This window comes from Balaenoptera ricei, chromosome 6 (assembly GCF_028023285.1).
Source record: "Balaenoptera ricei isolate mBalRic1 chromosome 6, mBalRic1.hap2, whole genome shotgun sequence".
Lineage (NCBI taxonomy): Eukaryota > Metazoa > Chordata > Mammalia > Artiodactyla > Balaenopteridae > Balaenoptera > Balaenoptera ricei.
In genome coordinates, this window is record NC_082644.1 from 23,981,800 (window position 1) to 24,008,851 (window position 27,052).

General features: G+C 36.3%; 1 protein-coding gene across 17 annotated transcripts in view; it reads right to left on the bottom strand.

Annotated features, from left to right (window-relative positions):
* The window catches only part of LOC132368248 (contactin-associated protein-like 3), a 256,094-nt gene that overhangs the window by 12,534 nt on the left and 216,508 nt on the right, over positions 1–27,052 (bottom strand). For 16 of the 17 annotated variants that reach the window (XM_059927028.1, XM_059927026.1, XM_059927030.1 and 13 more), the window contains 7 exons: positions 22,009–22,136; positions 13,983–14,153; positions 12,421–12,639; positions 9,712–9,951; positions 8,917–9,144; positions 7,521–7,654; positions 6,616–6,703 (listed from right to left, as the gene is read on the bottom strand). In XM_059927028.1, the coding sequence (XP_059783011.1) occupies positions 6,616–6,703; positions 7,521–7,654; positions 8,917–9,144; positions 9,712–9,951; positions 12,421–12,639; positions 13,983–14,153; positions 22,009–22,136 (1,208 nt within the window). Of the gene's footprint in view, positions 1–5,250; positions 5,764–6,615; positions 6,704–7,520; positions 7,655–8,916; positions 9,145–9,711; positions 9,952–12,420; positions 12,640–13,982; positions 14,154–22,008; positions 22,137–27,052 lie in introns of those variants that run through there. The other variant, XM_059927033.1, reaches the window with a different exon arrangement.

Genomic DNA, 27,052 nt, shown 5'->3' on the forward strand with positions numbered 1-27,052 from the left:
CACCCCAAAAGAAACCCCATACACATTAGTGGTCACTCCCCACTCCAACCTCCCTCCCAGACCCTGGAAAACCTAAACTACTTTCTGTTTCTATGAATTTGCCTATTCTGGACATTCATATAAAAGAAATCATACATTATGTGGTCTTTTGTGTTTATCTTCTTTCATTTAGCATAATGTTTTCAAGGTTCATCCACGTGGTCCCATGTATGAGTACTTCATTACTTTTTATGGCTAATATTTCATTGTACACCACTTTTGTTTACCTAATCCTTAGTTGACAGACACTGGGGTTGTTCCCAATTTTTGGTTATTATTAATAATACTGCTCTGAAAATTTGTGTACACCTTTTGTGTATGGATATATATTTTCAATTCTCTTGGGTATATACCTAGGAGTGGAATTTCTGGGTCACCTGGTAACTATGTTTAACGTTTTAAGGAACTGCCAAACTGTTTTTCCACAGCAGCTGCACAATTTTACATTCTCACCAGCAATGGACAAGAGTTCCAATTTCTCCATATCCTCTATGACACTTGTTACTGTCTGTCTTTTTGATCATAGCCATCCTATTGGTTGTGAAATGGTATCTTGTGGTTTTGATTTGCATTTCCCTGGTGACAAATGATTTTGAACATCTTTTCATGTTCGTATTTGTATATCTTCTTTGAAGGATGTCTAGTCAGATCCTTTGGCCATTTTTAAATTGGGTTATGTCTTTTTACTGTTTAGTTATAAGAATTCTTTATGTATTCTGTTTATCAGATACAGGACTGGCAAATATTTTTCCTCATTTTTGTGGGTTGTCTTTTCACTTTCTTGAGAGTGTCCTTTGAATTACAAAAGTTTTTAATTTTGATGAGATCCAGTATATTTTTCTTTGCTGCTTGCGCTTTTGAGAATCCATGATCTAACCCAAGGCTTTTAAGAAAACTTCTCTAAAAAAACCGTTGCCTAATCCAAGGTATATGATGTTAGGTAGGGGTCCAACCTGATTTTTTAAAGTTGCGGATATCCAATTGGGCCAGCACCATTTGTTGAAGAGATTATTTTTTCTCCATTGAATGGTCCTGGCACCAATGTTAAAAGTCAACTGACCATGAATATATAGTTTTACTTCTTGACTCTCAATCTAGCCCACTGACCAATATGTCTATCTTATGCCAATACCACACAGTCTTTACTTTACACAGTAGCTTTGTACTAATTTTTGAAATCATGAAGGGTGAGACCTCCAACTTTATTCTTCTTTTCAAGATTGTCTTGCATGTCCACATGAATTTTGGGTTCAACTTGTCAATTTTTGTGAAAAAAAGGCCATTTGGATTTTGATAGAAATTGTGTTGAATCTGTAGAAAAACTTGGGTATCACTGCCATCTTAGCAATGTTGAGTCTTTCAGTCCATGAACACAGATACCTTTCCATTTATGTACGTCTTACATAATTCCTTCCAACAATGTTTTGTTGTTTTCGGTGTACATGTCTTGCACTTCTTTCGTTGAAGTTATTCCAAAGCATTTGATTCTTTTTGATACTATTGTAAATAGAATATTTATTCTATTATTTCATTCTTCATTTTATTCTTGTATTGTTCATTGCTAGTATATAGAAATATAGTAAATTTTTGTGTGTTCGTCTTGTATCTTTGCCAAAACTGTTTATTAACTCTAATAGCTTTTTTCATGGATTCCCTATGCGATCGTGTCCTTGACCAATAGAGATAATTTTACTTCTTCCTTTTTTATCTGGATACTTTTTACTCTTTTCCTTGCCTAACAGCCCTCCTTCAAACCTGCACTACAGTCTTGAACAAAAGTGGTAAGAGTGGACGTCGTCATCTCATTACTGATCTTAGGGGAAGACTTCCATTATTTCACCATTAAGTGTGATAATAGCTGTGGGGTTTTTGCAAATGCCCTTTTCCATGTGAGGAAGTTCCTTTCATTCCTAATTTGTTCAATGTTTTCATTATGAAAGCATGCTGGATTTTTTTCAAATGCTTTTTCTGTGTCTATTGAGGTGATCATGTGGTTTTTGTCCTTTAGTCTATTAATATGGTGCATTACATTGATTTTTATCTGTTGAGCCAACCTTAAATTCCTGGGATAAATCTTACTTGGTCATGGCATATAATAATTTTTATACATTACTGCATTAGATTTGCTAATATTTTGTTGAGGATTTTTGCATTTACATTCATATTCCTGAAATTTTATAAACTCCTTGTGTCTTTCTATGTGAATTTCTTCTAAATGAGATAAATTCTTAGGCAGAGCATAGGAAAGACTAATATATGTCACATAAGTCAATGGAGTTTTTAATATCTAAACTCTAGTCTCTCTATGCAGATCTCAGCAGGTAATTTCCATGAATGATTTATTACCCAATTATCATATATGGAGCTCTTTTTCAACATACAATCCTTCAGTGGATTTTCTTTCCCCCACAGATAATTGGCCTACTAAGGTTTACTCACATGACTATATTGATGTGAATTGTATTCTCCCCCAGGAAGAGATAGGAAGACATATCTTTAGTCTGTACACTTCAAAAACAGATTTTTGTTTTGCTTTGATATTTTGGGTTTGTTATTTTTTTATTTTATTTTTTTTAAAATTATTTGCTTTATTTATTTATTTTTTTAAATTTTATTTATTTATGGCTGTGTTGGGTCTTCATTTCTGTGCGAGGGCTTTCTCCAGTTGCGGCGAGTGGGGGCCACTCTTCATCGCGGTGCGCGGGCCTCTCACTTTCGCGGCCTCTCTTGTTGCGGAGCACAGGCTCCAGACGCGCAGGCTCAGTAATTGTGGCTCACGGGCCTAGTCGCTCCGCGGCATGTGGGATCTTCCCAGACCAGGGCTCGAACCCGTGTCCCCTGCATTAGCGGGCAGATTCTCAACCACTGCGCCACCAGGGAAGCCCTGGGTTTGTTATTTTTGTTGTTTTTTTTTAAATGCACAAAAAACAAAATGAATAGAATACCAAATATACAAAGGTCTTTAGAGAAACAAAATTTAGCAAAAATGCTAGGGCGCCTTACTTGGTATTTTAAAGCTCTCATACTTTGGGAGTATAAATCCTATCAGAGTTAAAACTACATAGAACACTAGAAATCTAAAGATTTACATTAAAGTAGGATTATACTAAAATTATTTTATAGTAATTGGGAAAACTTAACCTGATTGGTCATCACTAATAAGATGATTGAAGAATGGAAAGAACAAGAGCATGTTAATTAGAAGATGATGCTGAACCATTTTTCCATAGCACACTAGGGTAAATAATAATAATGACTAACTAGATTAGTTAATCATTAGAACACTGTTTTATTGTCTATATCTTGTATTATACCACAAGTGCTTTGAGGGCAGGTACAGTAGTATATTTTGCTATGAGGCATTTGAAATGTCCAATGAAATATAAGTGCGTATTAGGGACCACCAAACATTTCTGAATGAATGGATAAGTCAATGAGTCAAAATAGCTAACAAGAAATAAGTACTTGATGACTTGTCATAGTTTGGGACTACTTTATTTGGGAAATTAATAGCTCCTTATTAGCCAATCTGTTGGTCTACTTTACTATAAGTTAGTGAAAGGCAGTTCTGCTTACACTCGCCAAATCTGAACACAAAACTGTAGTCCTCTTATACTCAGTAACTGATTGGAGAGTGGCAGCAGAACAGAAGCCATCCTAAAATAAAGTTATCCGAAACATGAAACATTTTATTAGCCTTTGATCAAGATATATACCTCTAGGTACAGATGAAATGAATATTTATAATTTTATTAGATTCAATTGCTTCAGGCTATAAACTTCATTGCTAAGTTTCAACTTTAATTTTTGTGGCCTGAGAGAGATGTTTTTGAATATATCATCCTTGAATAAAAACATTAACACCTTCAGTCCCATGCTACTGTCCTCTATATATTAACTTATAGGAAAATAAAAATTTATATAACAAAATTTATTATTCTACTTTTTTATTAAAACAATCCCCTTCATATAATGCAGTTCAGTGATTAAGTCGATTTCTGTAATCTATTGCCTATTTCTTTTTTTTTTTTTTTTTTTTTAGAAATTCACGTTCTTTTTATTTATTTATTTATGACTGTGTTGAGTCTTCGTTTCTGTGCGAGGGCTTTCTCTAGTTGCGGCAAGTGGGGACCACTCTTCATCGCGGTGCGCGGGCCTCTCACCATCGCGGCCTCTCATTGTGGAGCACAGGCTCCAGACGCGCAGGCTCAGTAATTGTGGCTCACGGGCCCAGTTGCTCCGTGGCATGTGGGATCTTCCCAGACCAGGGCTCGAACCCGTGTCCCCTGCATTGGCAGGCAGATTCTCAACCACTGCGCCACCAGGGAAGCCCATATTGCCTATTTCTTTATAGATCATCGTTTGAAGCCAAATTGTTCTTAAAAATATTCCTTTGTCAATTTCACACTTACTGATGGCAACTTTCTATTCATACTTTGGGTGACAGACATTTCTGAATATGCCTCATCTCTCCTGTCAGATGCTGGAGTCACTGAGGGCATGAAGTTGTGTGTGGTCTGTGTTTGTTTTGTTTATTGACCATATCTGTCCTCCGGGCTGGGAAAAAGAGTACACACGGACTTCTGTCTGGCAGTGGAGGAGATATCAGATCTGGGGGCACACAGAACCATCATTCCACACACAGCTTGCACCCACTCAACAAAAATTCAGCTCTGCAGCTTGCACACCCCTTGGGCGATCAATTACTCACTGCTCAGACCAAGGATCCGTCGGGCCAGAGAGTAGAGGTCAATATCAGATAAAAAAGAGAGCAAATTCTTCTCCATTTGGATATTAAAAACAATTATAACTGTTGGGCTGACAGCCAAGGATAGGGTTCTATCTCACTGTTCTCTAAAGCTCAACGTGGTCTTTGAACTTTTAGGAATTTCATAATCTCTATTTAAACATATACTGTTATTCTCAGGGACAAAAGTTGAAGGAGCAGTATTCCTTTGAATTGTTTTTCCAATTCGTTTTTGTTTTTTGGGGGGTTTGTTTTTTTGTTTGTTTGTTTTTCCAATTCTTTTAAGATTATGCCACAGTTTTAAATAGAATAAAAAAATCTACTAATATCATGAAAACAGGGATGTCAGAAATGCTTGAGAAACATCGAGACCACCCATTGGAGACTGGAATACTCACCTCTCCAATGGGCTGTGGTAGGTATAAACATCTCCCAGCACTCAGTGGGAAACAAATGTTCTCATTTTTATTTCTGTGGTAACCGTACCATTACTATCCCACATGTGGGAAGCGCGACTAGAACAATGAACCACAGGAAAGGACCTTCAGCACAAGCTACCACTCTGTCAATACATCGTCAAGGCCAGATTCTCTATCTACCTTTAAGGCATGATTACAAGACAGGACCACCACCGCTTCAGCCTGAAGTTGTTATTCACCGTACCATGCTAAAACTATATTCTTACCAGTGAAGGAGCACTGGCTTAATCTGCCTTTTTAACAGTCGGGCTGCTTTAACAGTTAGGCTGCAGCGTCTAAATGTTACACTTTTGTTATTACCATTTACAAGAGCACCCTTGGAGAGCCCTAGGATTCATAACATTTCCTCTGTCTGAAAAATAAGAAGTCATCATTTCATTGCCCATCATCTGTTTGAAAGACGTGATAGCTTTAATAGTTACTGTGATTCTCGACATATTTTGAACATCCATTCATGTGCCTTTTCTAACATTCTCAAGTTGGTGATGTAATATATATCTGTGGGGTAGAAGAAATGACCGAAAGAATCAATGTATAAATGGCTGAACACCTAATAAGTTTCCATCGATTATTTAGGACAAAACATAGCCATATGAGTATCAAGTACCAGAGGAGGAATAATAAACATGCCACAAGAGGATTTCCCCTAGATATCATTTAAATAGCAATAAAACATACAGTTTATATACAATCAAAAATAAAAGAAATGACTTTCAATATCTGTTTTTATTTCAATGTAATTCTTGGTGACAAGGGGAAAAAAAAGGCGTCAAGAGTTTGACGTCTAATAACTGGCAGCCATAAAGGATGTCTGTAGGATATTTAGGCTGTGATTTTCCAAGAGTAGCTGGGAGCAATGAACACATTTCACCTCAGCCCACAGGCAAGGCAGGGCCCAGACCACAGCCCAAAGCTTGTTTGCTAAGAGAAAATAAGCAGCCTTTTCTCTTCCTTCTTAAACATAAATCTAGATTTATCATTAAAATGACTTCTGCATTTGACCCCTGATTACTACAGAATTTGTGAACTTATATCTGCTTTGATTTTGTCTTTCCTGAATTGTTAGAAAAATGCAAAGTTTCATTATGCTTGATTGCCAAGTGAGAGGGTAAGTGTGGAGGCATTTTTCAAGGAACGCCCTTGTTCAACTCGCAAGCAGCACTTACTCGTGATTATATGCGCACTCAGACAAGAGTACAAGCTTCTACCTTGACTGTCACTCACTGGGAAATCATGCATATATCAAGGAGCTTCTTTCAGCATGATGAATGCTTCCCGTGTTTGCAAACTAACACTTCCAATCCCAGTCACTGGGCGGTGGGGGAAGGGGGCTCTCTTTCTTCCACTTACCTAAAATTGTCCCCAACGTGAGGGATTTGACAGCATTGAATTCTGTCCCTGAAGACAGGATGACTTGTCTCCTTGCATTCTGGTTAACCTATTAAATGTTCCACATGATACAAACATCAAAATGTCAAGCAATTTTGATGATAAGAGGATGGGAATCAAAGGAAGACCAAGAAAAATGATAAAAAAATAAGCCATATGTTCCTGCTATCACAAAGGTTAAAGGAGAAAAGTGTATTATAAACAATTCTTGTAACACCTCAAATTCAACTCCACCTCATTGCCCATCCCGTTCCCCTACACTTGTCTTTATGATTTAAGTATCTATAATTGGTACAATCCACAAAGAAATGCAAGAGCTACTTTGAACCTCAAAGTTTTTACTTATTTAGAGGAAATCTGTAACATGAGCAGAAAAATGTATTATTCATACAGATTCAGTATAAAAGATTATTCTTCAAAACCCAGTGACAATGTGTGACTTAAAGACTCCGATGTTTTTCTAAATGTATTCCCACTTTAAGCAAGATCTTGCTTTTTCCCTTGTGTTTAAATTTCTGTAGCATTTGTTCTTTTGTAACCCAGTGGGAATAGGTTCCCACTGAAATACCTCCAGTAGTCACTATGATAAACTAGGCAATATTTCCCAACCAAATAAAGTAAAACCAATGAGGACAGCTTGGCATTTTAAATGGTCAAATATTAATAATAATTTTGACAGTCTCTTGCTAAACAAACAGACATTGCAAAACAAAACAAAACACCTTGACCTAGCAAGACTTATGGAAGAAGAGTGCCAGGTGTGCATTTCTTTTACTAGGATTTATTATCAAATTTTTGCTTTAGGTCATACATTCTGAGCATCACAATTTTGATTACTGTTGCTGTTGTTGAATTTACAACCTTACCTCGACAAAGACCACTGCTGCTTCTCTGTTAATCTTCACCTGGTGAAGCTGTCCATCAGCCAGGTTTTTAAAACCAAAGTTAAAAACATCAGGTTCTCGGTGTCTGTTTAGCTTATACCTGATTTGTAAACTTCCTAAAGAAGAGAAAAATGACATTTTAAACTGAAATAGAATTTTATAAAAACTGCCAATGCAGGTTCTAAGGCACATTTAAAAAAAAATTAATATAACTTGAATCTATGGAGCTTTTACTTGAGTGCACAATAGTCACCTTTCCTGGACTAGTAATCATTTATGTGATGTTCTGGGGCCAAATTCAGAATACAATTACACAGTCCTAAAAGTCAAGACCAAATGGTCTTTTTCCAAGTTCTTCCATTTTCCTTAACCAGAGGAAAAAGTCTAAGTTAAGCATATGAAAATGCCAAGCTAGGCTTGAAGTTAATTATTCATGTGGCATTCATATTATTAAATGGTAAAACCTCAAGCAAGATTATATTAACATTCAGTTTCTATAAGCATAACTTCTTTTAATGTGACTTATGTTAATGCATTTTAATGTATCACTGACATTCACATATATATACATATTTTTTTGCACAACCAGAAATGTTTTCTAAGGTTTCTGCCGTAATCAAGAAGCAGCAAAAAGACAGAAGTGAGTGATTTGCTACAAAATCCAAATCTTCCAATCCACACACTGCTCTCCTTCATAGATGCACCCTCTACCTGGTAACTCTGGTACCACCTGTAATGGATCCTATCAGTCAGTGATCATAGAAATCTTTTCCAGAAGTTAAGTTTCTCCCTTTATTCTCCATGAGAAAAGGTTAAAGCTTGGTTTTGCTCTCTAACTTGGAAAGTCTTGGTTCTGTTCTCTTACTGGTGACCATGGGTTAGGTAACTCTCTTCCCACTTTTCTTTGTATGCAGATAGGGCATAACTGACTTCCCAAACACTGATGGGTAAAGAACAATCATATTTATCTGATGCTCATGGAAATTGGCTTTTATATAGTTTAATGCACTTCTTTACTTCCCTTCCAAGAAGGAGGAAATATTTTGCATGCATAAAATACCTTCTTTCAAAATGAACTGTGACACTAATTTATTCACATGCAGAAGGAAAGACTCCCTACCAATAACAAGAAGCACAGTTGAACATCAGATACGTGAAATGATCAGACATTTATAGAAGAAAGCCATCTTAATTTAATCACTGAAATGGTAACGCTAGTGAGAAACATTTGGGGTTATCATGGAAACAAATCAACCCTAATAACATGGGTGTCACAGGGATGCACTTGTGTTTTCTTCTTTGTAGTTTAGCACCCCCCTCCTTATGGTCCTGATTTCTCCTAAGTCGGTCTTCTTGTTCATATGGTAAAGATACTCACCATTCGGGGCAAGGATAACTGAAAGGTATTCCTCATAGAAGGAGCTCACATAGAGCAGTAAGCTGGGCATCTCTGTGGTCCGGAAGCTCAGTGTGGCCGTTTCTCCCATCAATGTCAGATCCTCATGAAATAAAGCCACAAAGGAGCTAGAGTTCTTACTGAAGGTGTCATTGTAATGTTGAAAATCGTAAATCACTGAGGAGCCAGCTCCAAAATAGGCAGAAATTTCTGGAATGACATGCATTTTTGGTTATATTAGCAATATGTAAGTGCACGTGTCTTGTTTTATGTATATTTCTGTATATTTAAAGAATATCTCTAATCCTTAAATATCTCAAAAGAGAAAATAATAATGGTATGCATTGCTGTTTTTTAATTTAAAAATTTAAGATGAAAAACAATAAAGTATAAATACAAAGATAATCTCTCCATATTCCCGTAACCCAAAACTGAGTAACAATATTTTATTATTACCTCCAAAAGGCTTCATCTTAAGTTTACAGAAAAGTAAATGTCCAGTGTAAACATATAGTTAAAAGGTTATTGCTCTCCTCAAAGTGTTGCATTGATGACCCTCTGAGAAACCCAGAGGGGATGACATCAGATCTAACAGAAGCAGTCAACGGCCTTCACAAGAATAGAATCATACCTCCTGCCATGTGAAATGGAGGCATTTGGGACAGAAACAATTCTATTTCAGCTAATTACAGAGAACTGCCTTATCTTTTCTTTACAGTGTCAAATGCCAGAAACGTCTTCATAGAGTTCAAATGTTCCATCCTTTCCCACACTCACCATTCTCGCAGAATGGCCCATCATACGCAGAGAAGGTGCAGTCACACTCGATCCCTCTGCGTTTTTCTCTACACCTCCCTCCATTGCGACACAGGTGTCCGTAGCTGCTACAGTGTCCTGGACACCCTGGCCCCACTCCTGGCGTCATTGTGGCTCTTTCTTCCAGATCCAGGGCCAGCCCGTTCAACCTCAGAGACCGAATGCATCCCAGGAAGCCTCTCTGTCTGCTTGCTGTTCCACCTACAAGGGAAACACTGCAAATGCAAACACGTTCCTGGGTGTCTTCTTCGGGATTTCATCTCCACTTTGAACTGAGGCCATATAACGAAAATTCATCTGTCCAAGGTTTTATGAACAAATATAATTCTGAAAAAGTTGGCTGTGGTCAAAAGTTAAGAATCATCAAATGGCACTGAATAAACCATTAATGAAAATATTTTTTAAGTTGAACTTGGTAAATATTTGTTCTAAAAATACTTCTTCAAGTTATATTTAGAAAGACTTTTTTTACATTTGTTTCTTTCTTAAAGAACAAAATAAACACCATTGATCTTTTTAAAGTTTAACTTTACAAACAATGACATGCATAATAAAGGTTACACAGTTGAAAATCTTTGCAATGTAATATATATTATAAATTCGTAATACATAAATTTGTGTATGTATTTAATTTAATATATATTACAAATTTGTATATATATTTGTATAGTATATGTATTACACACATATAAAATACTAATTCTTACTTAGAAGAGCTCTCACTAATAAAGCTGTGAAAAGGAATTGAGGCGAGAACAAAGAAAAAGAAGGCAGAAGGGGTAAAACCAAAATTTAGGCCCTCAGGCCTTTCATACTCCATCCTGGCCGCTCTGAGGTCAGGTGGTATAACATTAACCAAATAATATATATCTCCCTATATTTCTATCATTTCTCATGTGAGCATAATAAATATGGGAGCACAGGAGTCACTTGGAGTGTTTGCTAAAAACAGATTTTGGATTTATTCCAAAAGATTCTGATTCAGTGGGCTTGGGGAAGGTACCCCAAATCTGAATTTTTAACTAACTCCTCAGGCTTTAGAAACATTACCATAGTGGAAACACTAGTTCTAGGTAGATTTCCATCCAACCTTTATTCCTAGAAATTCTGCTAATTAATCCTCGGGATTATAAATCAGAAAATAGAGTTGTTTAATTTGATTTGCAGTTTGATAATTTAAAATGAAGCCTCAACTCAGTAAGAACTAACTGTGCTTGAAGCTGTTTTATGGTGCCATGGGCTGTATATACACACACACACACACTTAAATTCACTGAATAGCATTAGTTCCTGGACACGGCAGTAGGTATCACCTGGCAAAGCAGACTGTGTGCTAATTTGTGATTTATATCAAGTTTTAATTGGACTGTGTCCTTATTTACTTTAAAATGTGAGGAAAGACCAAGTAAGAGCTACTTCGTTAATCTGCTTAGTTTCCAAATTAGAATAGAGTTATCTAAAAAGTAATGTAGCAAAATTTGTTTCTCCCTTTGGGAAAAACAAACAATAATAAAGAATAAGCAGGTAAGTTAGAGGGAAGACTCCCACTACCCAGAGCTTTAATCTTTAAAGAATGGACAGCAGAATAATGAGCCAGCTCTGGGTCTAAACAAGGCATTTGCAATAAGAGAGGAGCAGAGGGGGTGCAGGACTGAGAAGAACCAGGTGCTGGGCTGGGGAAAGCCCTGCTGTGCCCAGTCACAGGAGGCGGCCTCAGCCTACCTGGGCTCCTATGGCCTGTTTCTCAGGGGACTCTGGAGGATTTTATCCCAATTACAGGACTGGTTCTCTAACTATACTGAGAAGTGAAGTGAGAGAAATGGATAAAAATGGCTAATTGTTTTATAAATAGTATGGATAAGAAGTAATTGAAACAAACATAAATCGTCTATGATATTGTGTGCAAGCTTGGGAATCAGTCCAACATGAGTTTGGATTTTCCTTCCATTTGGGTTTCTATGGTTAAGTCCCTTGATGTCTCTGAGCCTCCATGATCTCATCTGCAAATTGGGTACAATAATCTATAGCAGAGATATTTATATTACATGAGCTCTTGGTGCATAGTGTCTGTGTGGCTGAACCACACTGACTCCCTTTTGTCAGCTCCATTTGAGGCCCGCAGTCCCACCCCCTCCTCTTTCTGGGTGACTGAGCTTTAGCTTACTCACAAGGAATGCATCCCAGCCAGATAAGTTCCTTATCAACCTTTACCCTTGCCTTCACCTGATAGGAAAACTGGAAGAGTGCCTTTTGCTGATGCATGTGGTCATGAGACCCCCTTGGGGAGGAAAAAAATCCCGATTCCTGACCATGGGTGCTTCTCACTTGGTAGTCAGATTCTATTTTTAGTTTTGGCCCCTTTAAATCCCCCAGGAGCCTTTTCCATGGCACGAAGTGCAGCTGTGAATGTCTCTGGCTCATCGTCCCCTGGATGTAAGTTACCCACAATAAACTTCATAATTGCACTTTATGGAGTTGCCTGCTTCGATTTTCAGTCCCAAAGTTCCTTCTCAGTTCAGAGGATTTTATTCAATATCTCTGCCTCCCACCAGGGCTGATAGTAGTCGTTGTGGCAATTGCTATTATCACTACTGTTGTAGCTGTGATTTTCTCTCGGTCCACCTCTGCACTCACAGTACAGCTCAGTTACAAGCCGCTAGCAGCACTCACCCACGAAGAGCTGGCTGTTGAGCTGCAAGCGGGCGTGCCCATCAGCTGGGGCAGTTTGGGTCTCCCTAGGGAGCTGATCCACTTGAAGGGATGCTTCTTTAACGTTCCGTTCTGCCCTCACATGGTGCCATCTATTGTCGTTAAAGGGAGTGGGGGACTGCACCGTGACCTCACAAGGCCCATTCCCCACATCAAAGGAAAAGGTCACTTCTGCAGGGGCTGGAAATAAAGATATGAGAGTTGGTCAAGTTCATTCACAGGGGAGAAAATTTGGTCTTGAGTAGACATGACATCCTCCTTATGAAAGAAGACCATGATATTGATGCAGACAAATGTCACTCTGAGTTGGTAAAAAAAAAAGCAAAAGCAAAAGCAAAAAGCAAAGCTGACTTTAACATATTTCTTCTTAGAGTTTACTATTCATCTTTTTTTTTTTTTTTAGAGAATTTTTTTTTTTAATTTCAGCTATACTGAGGTATAATTAACATATAAAATTGTAAGATATTTAAAGTGTACATCATGGTGATTTGTTATATGTATACACTGTGAAAGGATTCCCCCATATAGTAAATGCATCCATCACCTCACATATTTATCTTTTTTTTTTTTAGCATCTTTATTGGAGTATAATTACTTTACAATGGTGTGTTAGTTTCTGCTTCATAACAAAGTGAATCAGTTATACATATACATATGTTCCCATATCTCTTCCCTCTTGCGTCTCCCTCCCTCCCACCCTCCCTATCCCACCCCTCTAGGTGGTCACAAAGCACCGAGCTGATCTCCCTGTGCTATGCGGCTGCTTCCCACTAGCTATCTATTTTACATTTGGTAGTGTATATACGTCCATGCCACTCTCTCACCCTGTCACATCTTACCCCTCCCCCTCCCCATATCCTCAAGTCCCTTCTCTAGTAGATCTGTGTCTTTATTCCCGTCTTGCCACTGGGTTCTTCATGACTTTTTTTTTTTTTTTCCTTAGATTCCATATATATGTGTTAGTATACTGTATTTGTTTTTCTCTTTCTGACTTACTTCACTCTGTATGACAGACTCTAACTCCATCCACCTACTATTCATCTTGCTAAGCCCTAAGCAATAGAGATATTTACCTATAGAAATAAAACTAACATTTTATCTGACTTCATAGGTATAAGTGAGTTTATTTAAAGGTGGTTTAAATCTTAATATAGTTTTAAAAGCACTATGTGAAATTCACATAGTAAGAAATTAAGCTTTGCCTACATACATAAACAAGATGACTAGTCAATTAAATCACATAATTTTGTGATTTAGTCAGCAGTTATTTGACCAGTTTGGTTTAATATCTTGATTGTACATAGAATTAAGACAACAAGGAATTGTATGGACTGTTGTATGTTACGTGAATCACTGTTTTACTTTCTATTAAAAATAATTATTTAAAATCATAGAGTTTTAGCATTTAATCAAGAAATACAACTGACAAAGGAAGCATGGCAATACATCAGAAATTACGTTACTAACGAGGTTATTGTTAATAACTGAGTACCCCATGGCTTTGCCCAGGGTGGGCAACTCACCTCGCAGCTCTAGCCTGATGAAGTCTGTGATCCCCAGGTTCTCTACAAACACCCCCGAAAAAGCTGTGGTCTTAAAAAAGAAAGACACATCAGCGCTAAGCTCTCCTCGGAACGTAGGGAAATGAAGGTATGAAGTCTCAGTATTGAAGGAAGCTGAATTCCAAAATGAATCTGTTTACAAAAAGAAAAAAAAAGACAGTGAAAATAACAATGAAACAAAACAAACAACAATTACTTTTTATATTTCTAGGATTTTTACCATTCAGTGCATTATTTATCTTTAAAAGCCTTCATTTTGTGGTTCTTCTGAACATGTAGCCATGACATGAATGTCCAAACAGTGATTCTTTTGAGGATTAAGAACCTGGACATGGTTGCAACTGAGTGGAGGGACAATCACTTTGGAAATGACACCCGTGTGTTTTTAAAAACAATATTATTTTTTGAATTATCATCAAGTAAAATTGACTTTTTAGGGACATACAGTTATATAACGTTTAATACATTCATGGATTTGCATAGCCATCATTAAAATCAGAATAAAAGACAGTTCCATCACCCTAAAAACCTCCCTCTTGCTATTTCCTTAAGTCACAACCTCCAACCACCCTTAAGCCCTGGCAATCATGAACTAGTCTCTGTCCCTATAGCTTTGCCTTTTCCAAATAGCATATAAATAGAGTCATGCAGTATGCAACCCTTTGAGATCGGCTTCTTTCATTCAACATAAAGCCTTTGAGATTCATTCGAGCTGTTGCATGTCAATATCTATTCCTTTCTACTGCTCTGTAATATTCCATCATATGGATCTGCCACAGTTTATTTGTCCACACTCAAGAACACTAGGGTTCTTTCCAGATTTGGTCAATTACACATAGAACTGCTATAAACATTTGTGTAAAGGTTTTTGTGTGGACATATGTTTTCATTTTTCTAGGGTAAATTCCCAGGGGTATAATCCCTGGGTCATATGGTAAGTATATGTTTAACTTTATAAGATACTGCCAAACAGTTTTCCAGAGTGGCTGTACCATTTTTAATTCCCATTAACAATGTATAAGAGATACAGCTGTTTCATATCTTCACCAGCATTTGATATTGTGAGTATATATTTCTTTTATTTTAGCAATTCAAATTGGTGTGTAGTAGTATCTCGTTGTGGTTTTAATTTGCCTTCCCTAATAGGTAATGATGTTGAATATCTTTTCATGTGCTTATTTGCCACTCTTATATCCTCTTTGGTGAAGTGTGTTTTCAACTTGGGGATAACTGACATCTTTCCTATATTGAGTCTTCCAATCCATGAACACAGTATATCTCTCCCTTTAGTTAGATTCTTTGATTCCTTTCTTCAGTATTTAGTCACTTTTTGATGAGTTACAGATCTTACACATGTTTTTGTTACCTAAGTATTATATTCTTTCGAGCTATTGAAAATGACTTTGTCTTATAAATTTTGGTTTCCATTTATACATTGCTAGCATATATGACTCATTTGTCTGCTGTTGACCTTGTATCCTGTGATCTTGTTGAGCTCACTTATAAGACCTAGTAGGGTTTTTGTTTTTGTTTTTGCGGGGGGGGGGGGGAGGGGGTACATTCCTTGAGATTTTCTATGTAGGCAATTGTATGTATATACGTGTGAATAGAGTTTTCTTTCTTGCTTTCCAGCCTGTATGCACTTTTCTTTCTTACATTATTGCCATGGCTAGGGCTTCCCATATGATCAAAGTTGTTGAATAGACATAGTGAGATTGGATATCCTTATTTTGTTCCCATCCTTAGGGGGAAAGCATTCAGTTTTTCACTGATTATTATGATGTTAGCTGTTTTGTATAGATACTGTCCTATTAAGCTTAAGAATTTTCCTTTTATACCTAGTTTGCTAAGAATTTTATTATAAATGCTATTATGATGTAAATTATCATGTTGAATTTGTTATCATAATAATTCAAATTATAATGTTCATATTAATTGATACAGAAAAAGCATCTGGAGTGATTTTTCTTCCTTAGACTGTTAACGTGGTAGATCACACTGATCATCCTCCAAATACTGAATCAGCCTTGCATCATGGGATAAATTGCAGTTGGTGGTGGTGCATTTTAAAAAATATTCCTGGATTATTTGTTAATGTTTTGTTGAGGATTTTTGCATCTATGTTGGTAATAACATTATCAGTACTTATCATTTTTTTGCACTTTCTTTGTCTAGTTTGGATATCAAAGCAATGCTCTCCTTAAAATGTTGGAAAGAATTTCCTTTTATTTTCTTTTTTTAAAAATAAATTTATTTATTTATTTATTTATTTTTGTTGTGTTGGGTCTTCGTTTCTGTGTGAGGGCTTTCTCTAGTTGCGGCAAGCGGGGGCCACTCTTCATCGCGGTGCACAGGCCTCTCACTGTTGCGGCCTCTCTTGTTGCGGAGCACAGGCTCCAGACATGAAGGCTCAGTAGTTGTGGCTCACGGGCCTAGTTGCTCCACGGCATGTGGGATCTTCCCAGACCAGGGCTCGAACCCGTGTCCCCTGCATTGGCAGGCAGATTCTCAACCACTGCACCACCAAGGAAGCCCCTCCTCTTTTATTTTCTGAAAGAGATTGTGTAGATATGGTATTATTTCTTTGGTAGAATTCATCAGTGAAACAATCTTGGTCTGGATTTCTTTTTCAGAAGGTTTTTAACTACAAATTCAATTCCATTAATACTATTAAGTCTATCCCAGTTGTCTGGTTTATCTTAAGAAAGTTTTGGCTGTTAGCGGTTTTTAAGGAATTGGTCCACTTCATCTTTGTTGTAGAATTAATACACGTAGAGTTGTTTGTAGTGTAGTTTTACTATACTGTTGATGTCTGCGGGGTCTGTAGTGTTATCCCAACTCTCATTTCTCACATAGATAATTTTTATCTTCTCTTTTCTTTGGATAGTTTTGTTAGAGGTTTATCAATTTTATTAATATTTTAAAAGAATCATTTTTTTTTTGGTTTTTATAGATCTCTATATACTCTGATTTTAATTTAATTGATTTCTATTCTTTATTATTTCCTTCTTTCTGCTTGCTTTAGGTTTATTTTTCTCTTCTATTTCCAGTTGTTGTTTTTTTTGGTGAAGCCTTACATTATTGAATTGAGATCTGTTTTCTTTCATAATATAAGCATTTATTGCTATCCATATCCCTCTAAGCACTGCTATAACTGCATACTACCAATTTTGATATGCTGTATTTTAATTTTCATTCAGTTCAATATATTTTATCATATCTATTGAGACCTTGTCCTTGACTCAGGTATTATTTGACAGTTTGGTGTTTAATTTCTAAGTGTTTCGAGACTTTCTCACTATCTTTTTTATTTATTTCTAATTTAATTCAATTATGTCAAATCTTGCATTTTTTAAGATTTAAATTGTTTAATATTGGCTAAAGTTTGTTTTATGACACAAAATATGCTGTATCTGGGTTAAAGATTCATGTGCATGTGAAAAGAATGTGTATTCTACTGTTGGTAGAGTATTCTATAAATGTCAATTAGATTCATTTGTTTTCTGGTGACATTCAGGTCTTCTATATCCTTGCTGATTTTCCCTCTATTAGTTCCATAAGTTAATGAGAGAGCAGTATTGGACTTTTTAATGATAATTATGAATTTCTCTATTTCACCTTTCCACCCTGTCAGTTTTTGCTTTATGTATTTTGAAGTTCAGTTATTAGCATACACATTTAAGATTCTTCAGTCTTCTTGGTCCTTTTTTATATGTATTAATTTTCTTTGCTTGCAAGCAAAAATTTTAATATAGAAACTCCAGATTTCTTTATATTCATGTTTGTGTAGTATATCTTTCTCCATCATATTCTTTTATTATGTCATTATATTTGAATTGAATCTCTTACAGACAGCCTTTAGTTGAGTCATAACAATCTGTCTTTTAATTGGTTTACTTAGACCACTTACATTAAATACAAATGTTGATATGTTAGTTCTATCATTTTATTATTTTTTCCTATTTGTTCTATTTTTTTGTTCTTCTGTTTTCCTTTTTCTATCTCCTTTTGGGTTATTTAAACATTTTTCAGTATTCTATTTGTATAGCAGTTTCTTAATTGGTTCTTTTAAGGATTACAATATATATACTTACCTTTCTTAGTATGCTTAGAATCTATGTTTTAACCACTTCAAGTGATTTGTAAAAACCTTGACAACAATTTTGTCCTTTTACCTACTCCTGTTTATGTTGTTGTTGCCATGTGTATTATATCTACATAAAATTAAAGCCCTGTGACCCTGTGAAATAATGTTGTATTTTTTGCTTTCAATGCTCAGATACATTTAAAATAACTCAATAGGAGAATAATCTGTTAAATTTACCCAGTTATTTACCATTTCTAATGTTGAGTTTTTTATTCCCAAAGTTCAAAATTTCCTTCTGATATCATTTCCTTTCTATCTAAAAAAAACTTCCTTTAGAAATTCTTTTAAAGGATGTCTTCAGGCGATGAATGCTTTCAGTTTTCTTTCATTTGAAATTTTTTAAAATTTTACCTTCATTCCTGAAGTATATTTTTGCTTAACATAGAATTCTGGACTGACAATTCTTTAGTTTCAGCACTTGAGAAATGTTTTGCCACTTCCTTCTGACCTCTATATTTCTGATGAGAAACTTACTGTCATTTGAATTGGTGTTTCGCTATAGGCAATGCATCATTATTCTCTCCAGCTGGTTTCAAAAAATTTCTCATTGTCTTTAGTTTTCACAGCAGTTTGTTTGTGATATGTCTAGATGTGAATTTCTTTGAGTTTATACTGTTGCAGGTTCATTCAACTTCTCAAGTCTCTCTTTTGCCAAATTTAAAAAGTTTTCAGCCATTATTTTTTCAAATATTTTTTCAGCACCAGCACTCTTTCCTCTCTTCTTCTGGAAATTCAATTACATGAATGTTATATCTTTTATTATTAACCCACAGGTCCCTGAGGCCCTGTTCATTTTTTTTCAACCTTTTTTCTTTCTCTTGTTCAGATTGGATACTTTCTATTTATCTATCCTCAGTGTCATTGACTGTTTCACCTCAAATCTGCTATTTAACCCATCCAGTGCATCTTTCATTTCCATCACCGTACTTCTTATTTCTAAAGTTTCCATTTAGCTCTCCTCTATATATTTTATGTCTTTGCTGAAACTTTCTCTTTTTCTATTTGTTTCAAAAGCATTTATTATTACTTGTTAGAGTTTTTGTGTAATAGCTGTTTTAGTGTCTTTATCAGATAATTCTAACCTCTGTGTCACTGGTATCTGTTGATTACCTTTGCTTATGCAAACTTGGATTTTTCTGGTTCTTTGTATGCCAAGTAATTTTGGACTATTTCCTAGATCTTTAAAATATTATGTTAACAAACTCTGGACTTTGCTGAAATTCAAAGTGCATGTTGATATTTTTCTTATTTTGCAGGCAGCTGTCCTGGTTAGGATCTGGCCACACATTCCAACCTGCCCTCCGTGCATGGTCCATGGCTCCTATGGCTGTCCAGTTTTCAAAGCTTTTGCAGTACTATTCAGCTCTGCCTCACTTTTGCACCACTCAGTGGCCAGTCTGAGCCCTGGATGGTAGCCTCTTCAGTTCTCAACTTTGGTCTATAATTAGGACCAGATCCAGGCACGTGTAGCTCTGAGGTGAACCCAGGACTTCATAGACAAATTGTGGCATCACTCTCTTGAACTCTTCCCTCTCGGGGCTCTTCCAGATACTTTCCAGTTCCCTGCAGCTCCCTTTTCAATCATACAACCAGAAAACTAGGGCTCTATTCAGCCTGCTTTATTGTGCTTTCCTATTCACTCCTGCACCTGTACATATGTCCATTGCCTAGTGATGGGTGAACAGAGAAAGAAAACAAAAGTAAGATGAGTCTGCCACTGTCACAGAGTCAGGGCTCCCCTGTCCAGAGCAGAAGATGCCTTTCCTCGGAGTTCTGGCTCTTGTATGTTTCTGAGGCAGCTTCTACCACTATTGCCATGGGGCTGCCTGGGAACTGGAACCTCAGCAAACAGAGAGAAGGGGAGAAATGAGACTACTGTGCTCTCTCACAGTTAGGAGTTCCCTGTCCCCTCCTCCAACCAGGACTAGAGGACTTCTCCTGGGACTCTCTCCATCTGGGACCCAGCGGCTGAGAGACACTGGAGGAAAAAATAAATGGTGAATTTTGCTTTCTCTTCCCTGCTGCTATTTGCTTTCCAGAGTCCTGAGATAGCTGCTTCATGCATTCTGTCCAGGTTTTATGGGTGAGTTCAGTGAGAGAGATGGGGTGGGTTGTACTTGCTTCACCTTATCCAGAAAGAGAACTGTGGTTTGCATATTTATGTTATGAGTGAGAAAAATAACTATACTATCATCGAGTCAAGGCACGTTCATAGGCTTTCTATATTTTGACTATCTGCATCTCAGTATTTTTATTATCTGAAATAGGACCCTCTTTTTTTTTCCAATAGCAAGGTTCAGAAATGCTAGGGTTCCCTCACATGGCAACACCTCCTATGGGGCCCCAGGGAGGGTTGTGGTTCCACAGGCCCCACTGTGGTCCTGCCTGGCTCATAGGGCAACATGGCCACTGTGGCCTTGGTGGACGATGTACTTTGGCCTCTCCTCTGAGAGGAGTGCCAGTACAGAGTTTGGGGCAGAGGGCTGACATGACCTGATTTTATTCCCTCTGGCTCTTGTATGGAGTATCAGCTAAGTGGGCAGAGACAGTAGCAGGTAGGCCAGTTACGGGGCCACAGCAATAATCCAGGTACAGGAGGTAATGGAGATAAATTCTGGATCCATTTTTGCAGTTAGAACCAATAAGATTTGCTGATGAATTAGATGTGGGTTATGACAGAAAAGAGAAGTTATGAGTGACTGTGATGTTTTCAGTCTAAGAAGCAACAGAAAGAATGGAGTTGCTATGCATTGATTTGAGGAAGGTTGGTGTGGAAATGCTTTCTTTTTCTTTTCTCATTTTTTTGACAAGTTGGGTTTGAAATGCCAATTGGAATGAAGAGGTCAGAATAGCCAGTTGGATGCAGGAGTCGGGAGTTCAGGAAAACTGGGTATAGGTATAGGTGTGGAGGTCATTGATGCCCATGCGGTCGGTATTTAAAGCCATGAGATGATGGGAGAAGATCACCAATGGAGAGGAGAGAGGAGAGAGGGTGGAGGATAGAGCCCTGGGGAACCCCAAAGTTATCCCGCTGGCGAGGTGAAGGAAGGTTGGGGAAAGGAGGGTAGGAAAATTTTGTGGTATGCTGGTCACCACGTAAAGAAAGTGAATTAAAGAAGTTTGAATCATGGGAGGAATCCAAAGTTGCTGACAGGTCAACTCAGATGATATCAGAGAATAAGAATTGGATTTAGAAATGTTGAGTTCTCATTGGTGACCTGGAAAAAGCAGTTTCTGGGGAGCAATGGACGAGATGGAGGAGAAGGCCTGATATTCAAGAGAGAGTAGAAGGATGAAAATTAAAGATAGAACTCATATATTTTATTTCAGTTATTTTGGGGGCATGAAGGATACGCAAGAAATCCAGATGCAGTTGGAGGGGTAAGTGGAGGTAGGATCATCGAGGCTTCCTGTGTAAAAATTCAGAGTTGCCAGAAGGCATTAATGACTAGATACACTTGATGGGTTCTGTCCTCTCATTTTCGCATTATCTTACCAATTTCAGGCATCTCAGCATTCAGCAAAGTGCCTTATACTTAGTAGGTACATATTAGATGTTTGCTGAACAAGTGATATGATATTTCAGATGATTCCATGAATCTTTGCAGCACAGTCTCATGTAAATGTCATATAAAAGATACCTCTACATAATCCAGAGGTAATATGTTTTTTCTCAATTACCTTAACAATATACACTTATTTTATAAAGTTAATACATTCCTAATGAAGTACAGATTATCAGTATAGACAGTGTTTTTATGAACCCAGGCAGTTCGATTTCTCTTAAAACATTGAAATGTATTAGCAGGGATGAAGACAGTTCCCCTTGCCACTACTTACTGTCTCCCGAGCAGAGCAGAGGCCCCAATGTATAAGCCACTTCAGAATGTGGTCGCCCTGTGTCTCTCATCACAACCTGAGTGACCGGCAAGTGCTTCTTATGGGAAAGGACTACTGTGTTGCTGGTCCTAGAAAACAAATACAACCACCTTAACATTATTCTGAATAATGTACAGAAAAGTAACAGTCTTTGATTGCAGTTCAAGGGGTATTAAGCTAAATTTGTAAATACCTAACAGTAGGGAAATCAAACATCTCATGTGAACACTTACAAACATACTGATATATTGAATGAGGTCTTCTGAGGACCAGAGACTTTTGTTCATCTACGTGACCATAGAGAAGAAAGCAGGCAGGTCCAAAATTATGGTCATGGATACAGGCATGAGATTACATTTCAGTGCAATTAGCAGCTCATTGCTCTTTCCAATTCAGCCACTGTGTAATACTTAAATGCAGAATTTACAGAAGCAAGAGCAATCTTCCTTCATTAAAAGAAAAAAAAAAAGACAAAAAGCAAAACCACCTGACTGACAAAACTTAGGTTTTCAAATCTTGGACTTTTTTTTTTTACTAAAGTTTCAGAAATTCCTACTGTGGTTATGAGGCATTTCCTTATTTGTTGAAGCCATAAATTTAAAAACAAAATCAAAACAAAATACTGATTCAAAACCATGATGAAGATATGATACAATATATTCTTAAAATTAATAAATGGGCTAATGCATGGGAAAGTGCTTTGCCAAAGATTGTCACCATCCATTCATTCGACAAACACTTATTATGCATCTTCTATTTGCCAGGCCCTGTGTGTTGGGGATGTGAACATAAAACCCACCATCAATGCCCCCCAGTGGATGTTATAAATAATAACAATAACAATACTAATAATATCATCATGTCAGTGACTATTTGGGGACGTATTAATATCTATGGTTTAATACAATAGGACTGGAACAGGAGCCAGAGGACCTGGCTGGTAAGTTGGCTGTACCACCACCGTCCTCTCTGGACAAAGTAGGAAGATTTTTCTATACCTTGGAAGCTGCTCATATTTTTCATTGTATACTTCAATTACATACATGCTTCTGATTTATGAACAAATACTAGTTTGTCTAATTTATTGTTCTGTGTAGAACCTAGTAAGTTTTAATTCCAAATAATTACAAAGCCACCACTCACTCCTGTATGTACAAGTTGAAACATTTGAAACTGCCACTTTTGCAGGTCAAAAAATCAGCTGTTTCACACGGTTCAACCTGACAGCTTTCCTGCAAAAAAATCTTCCTAACTTAATAGTTAATCATTCCAATTCTGCTAGGCAGAATATCAAAATATTCTTTTAAGTTAGAAAATGTAAAATTATTAAGATTTTTATTTTGTTTAAAAATTTGAACAAAGTGACTGGCAGTGCATATGGTAAGATATGAAAAATATGAAATAAAGCCCTAACATTTAAGAAACAATTTTTAAAAATCAGATTGCATCAAAAAATCAGACTGAATTAAACAACATGGCTTTATCTGGTGAAGCCCCTGCAAGTCCTGCTGTTAGAAGTACACAGGTTTCATCCCAAGCACATAACACCTGACTTTGTTGGGAACAGTATTCACAAGCTAGAAGGTGCCACTGGATTATGGGGAGGGGGTCAGTCTGGAAACTTATTTTGTTATAAACACAGGGAGAGCACACCAAATCAATTCCTGGTATTAAATATCAGTAAACATTACGAATAGTATTTTAATTCCCGTGATTGCTATTTTGGTAGAACATCTTAGAGGAAAAATGCAAGTGCGTAAGTTCTTCATTGAGGATCTCTGAATTTTAAGGAAACTTTCAAAAGCTACACTTTCTATATCGCAAAAAGCTACATTTTAATTCTATTTTTAACATTGACAATGCATTCACAGCCCTGAAAAAAACTTTAAAAAAATCATAATGCATGTAGTGTGCATTAAGGCAGATAGCATCATAAAGTCTTTTTGTCCTTTTGTTGTTTGCAAAGTACCTTCCTGAATCTGAGAAAATTTTAAACTCTTCTTATTTAAAAATTCCTTATTAGTACAGGTCATTCCCACTGTCCATGCTTTATGCAAGATATTATATGCCATGTTCACCAGACTCATTCAAAACTGCCTAATGTTTAGTTATATCTGTTTTCTTCTTGCTTCTCAATTTTTTTCCAAAATTTGTAAAGATTGCATGAATATCTAGGTATGAAAATTTCTCACAAACAGTTTTAAACATTGAGTAAGAGAACTTCCAAATCCACCTTTTTTGGTTTTAGTTTCTAATGCTCTAGAAATTCTTCTGGGTTTTTTTTGTTTGTTTGTTTGTTTTTCAGTAGACTTTTCTGAGGTATAATGGAGCTTTGACTACTTTGAGTTGCTGGGAAAGGCGCAGGGGAGAAGCACTGGGTTAACTTTAAGTTTTATAATTGCTGGGGAGAAAGAGGGACTGGCGACAGCATAATTTTCATCACCCAGAATTACACATTTTGAAAGCTCCCAGGCTCTCTTTTGGGGTTAGCTGTTCTACTGGCTCATCCCTTTGGCAAACTCACACTGTATTAATTACTGCGGCATCATAAGACTTATTCACGTCTTGTAGGGCTGGTCTCCCCACATTGTTTCCATTTTCAGAATCGTCTTAGCTATTCATGTACCATTCTTTTCCAAATAAATTTTAGAACCAGTTTGTCACTACCCCCCAAATAAACAAATGTTTAGCATTTGTTTGGAATTAAATGGAATCAAGAAAATTATTTGGAGGAGAGATGCTTAGTTTTCCTATTCATGGCAGTGGTGTGATGTCTCCACTTATTTAGGTCTTCTTGTATTTTCATAATAAAGTTTTATGATGTCTTTTTTATAAAAGTCTTGCATATTTTTGTTATCTTTATTCCAAGGTACTATACCCTTTTGTTCCTTTTGCTAGTGGTTTTTATATTTTCTTATAGTAACACATTTTTGATAAGAATCCAGTTATTCTAAGGTTCAGTAAGTAGCCTTACCAAACTCTCATTAATTTCAATAATATTTCTGTATGTTCTTAGGTTTTCTTTGTTGACAACCATATTTTCTATGAGTAATGTATCTTTATTTCCTTGTTTCCAGTCTTTCCAATTGTGGTTTTGAATTGCCTCATGTATATTTTTTTATCTTTCTATTATTCATTTCTCACCTAACTGCATTGTAATCAGAGAAACTGCCCATAGGATAACAACTACTGTAAAATTTTTTGAGTTTTGCTTTATGGAATATTGGGAAAATCAGTTTGCAAAAACGCAGTACATGTGCTTGAGAAAATTATGTATTCTACAATTTTATGTTCCCAACAAATCAAGTTGTTAATTTCATTTGAAAATATTCTATCTTACTAATTTTTGTTCATTTGATTACCAATTACAAACAGATGTACATTTAAACCTCTTCTTATCATGGTTGATTTGTAAATTTCTTCATTCAGTTTTGTCAATTTTCTTCTGTATACGTTCTGAGTCATTTTTATTAGAAACATACAAGTTTATTAGCATTGTTGGTTTTTTATAGTGAAATTAAGCAATATCTTATAGTAATAGTGACCTTTGTCCACATTAAACCTTAAAACTTTACTTACTTTTTCGTATATTTGCCTGGTAATTTTTTTTTTTTTGGCATTTTGCTTTCAATATGCCTAGGTTTACAAACAAGATATATTTGTTTTTAATTCAATATGACATCTGGATTTAAATGGTTATTTTTGTCACATTTATTGTGCATGATTACTCACACAGTTTTTATCTTGTACTTGTTGCTTTCTCTTTTTTTAAAGTCTCACTTTCTATCTTCTTTTGTATTAACTAAGTTTTTAAAATCCCATTTTTTCTTTCTTCCCTCTACTGATTTGAATATTACATGCTTTGTTTCTATTCTTTAGAGGCTACACAAATTTTAAGACATAAACTTTAAGCAATTTAATTCTAATAAATATTTACAAAACAAGTTTTAAATTTCAATAATATTTTTATTTCTAAACATTCTTTTAGTTCTTTTGTAAACCACAATCATCTCTGTTAACAGGATCTGACTGCTTTCTCGTGTTTCAAATTCATACATATAGTTACATGTTATCAGTGTCTAGTATTTTCTTCTTTTAGTTTTTAACCTCTGAGTTTACAATTTTTTTTCCTCAATATTTCCTCCTGCCTCTGGGACCTTCCTTATAAGATCACTTTCTTTCATTCTGAAAACCATTCTTAAAAATCCCTCTTGTGGAGTCTGCTAGTGGTAAATTTCTTCGGTGTCTGTTTGTCTGGATTTTAATTTTATTCCACTTTTTAAAATATCAGCTGGGTAAACACTGGGAGTTTGACAGTTATTTCACTTCTGCCCTGTGAGGGGTGTGCCCCACCCTCTGTGGGCTGGGTCCTGGGCTGTTCAGGGGAGGTCTGCTGGCTGGCTGTCCTTCCTTTAAGAGTCTTGCTTTCATCTCTGCTCCTTTTAACATTCTCTTTGGTGTTCTTTGATTTCACCATGGTGTGTCTAGATATGGATCTACTTTTATTTATCCTGCTTGGTATTCTAATGTTTTCTCAAATCTGGACATTTTTCTGCTATTTGAATATTGCCTCTTCTTAATTATCTCAAATCTTCTCTTCTGAAACTTTAATCAGACACATTTTCAATCTTCTCCACATGACTCCTCCATGTCACTGCTTTTCTCGATCCCATTTTGCTTCTCTCTGTTCTATCTGTTCTCTGTCATTTATTTACACATATTTTCCATTTTGCCAATTTTCTGATCACTTGTATCTAATATCTGATCCAACAAATCTTAAATTGGGTAAATATTATCATTGGCTAATATTCTTTTGCAAATCACAATCATCTTTGTTAATAGGATCTGATCACTTTCTCATGTTTCAATTCCAGTTTTGATTTTTCAAGCAGCTCACATATTTATTTTATCTTATGTTTTGAATGCATCCATGATCTGAGACTTTTAGGCATCCCATCTACACTTTGCAGTTTCTTCTGCCTCCCACATCTGTCCTCTGGTGTTG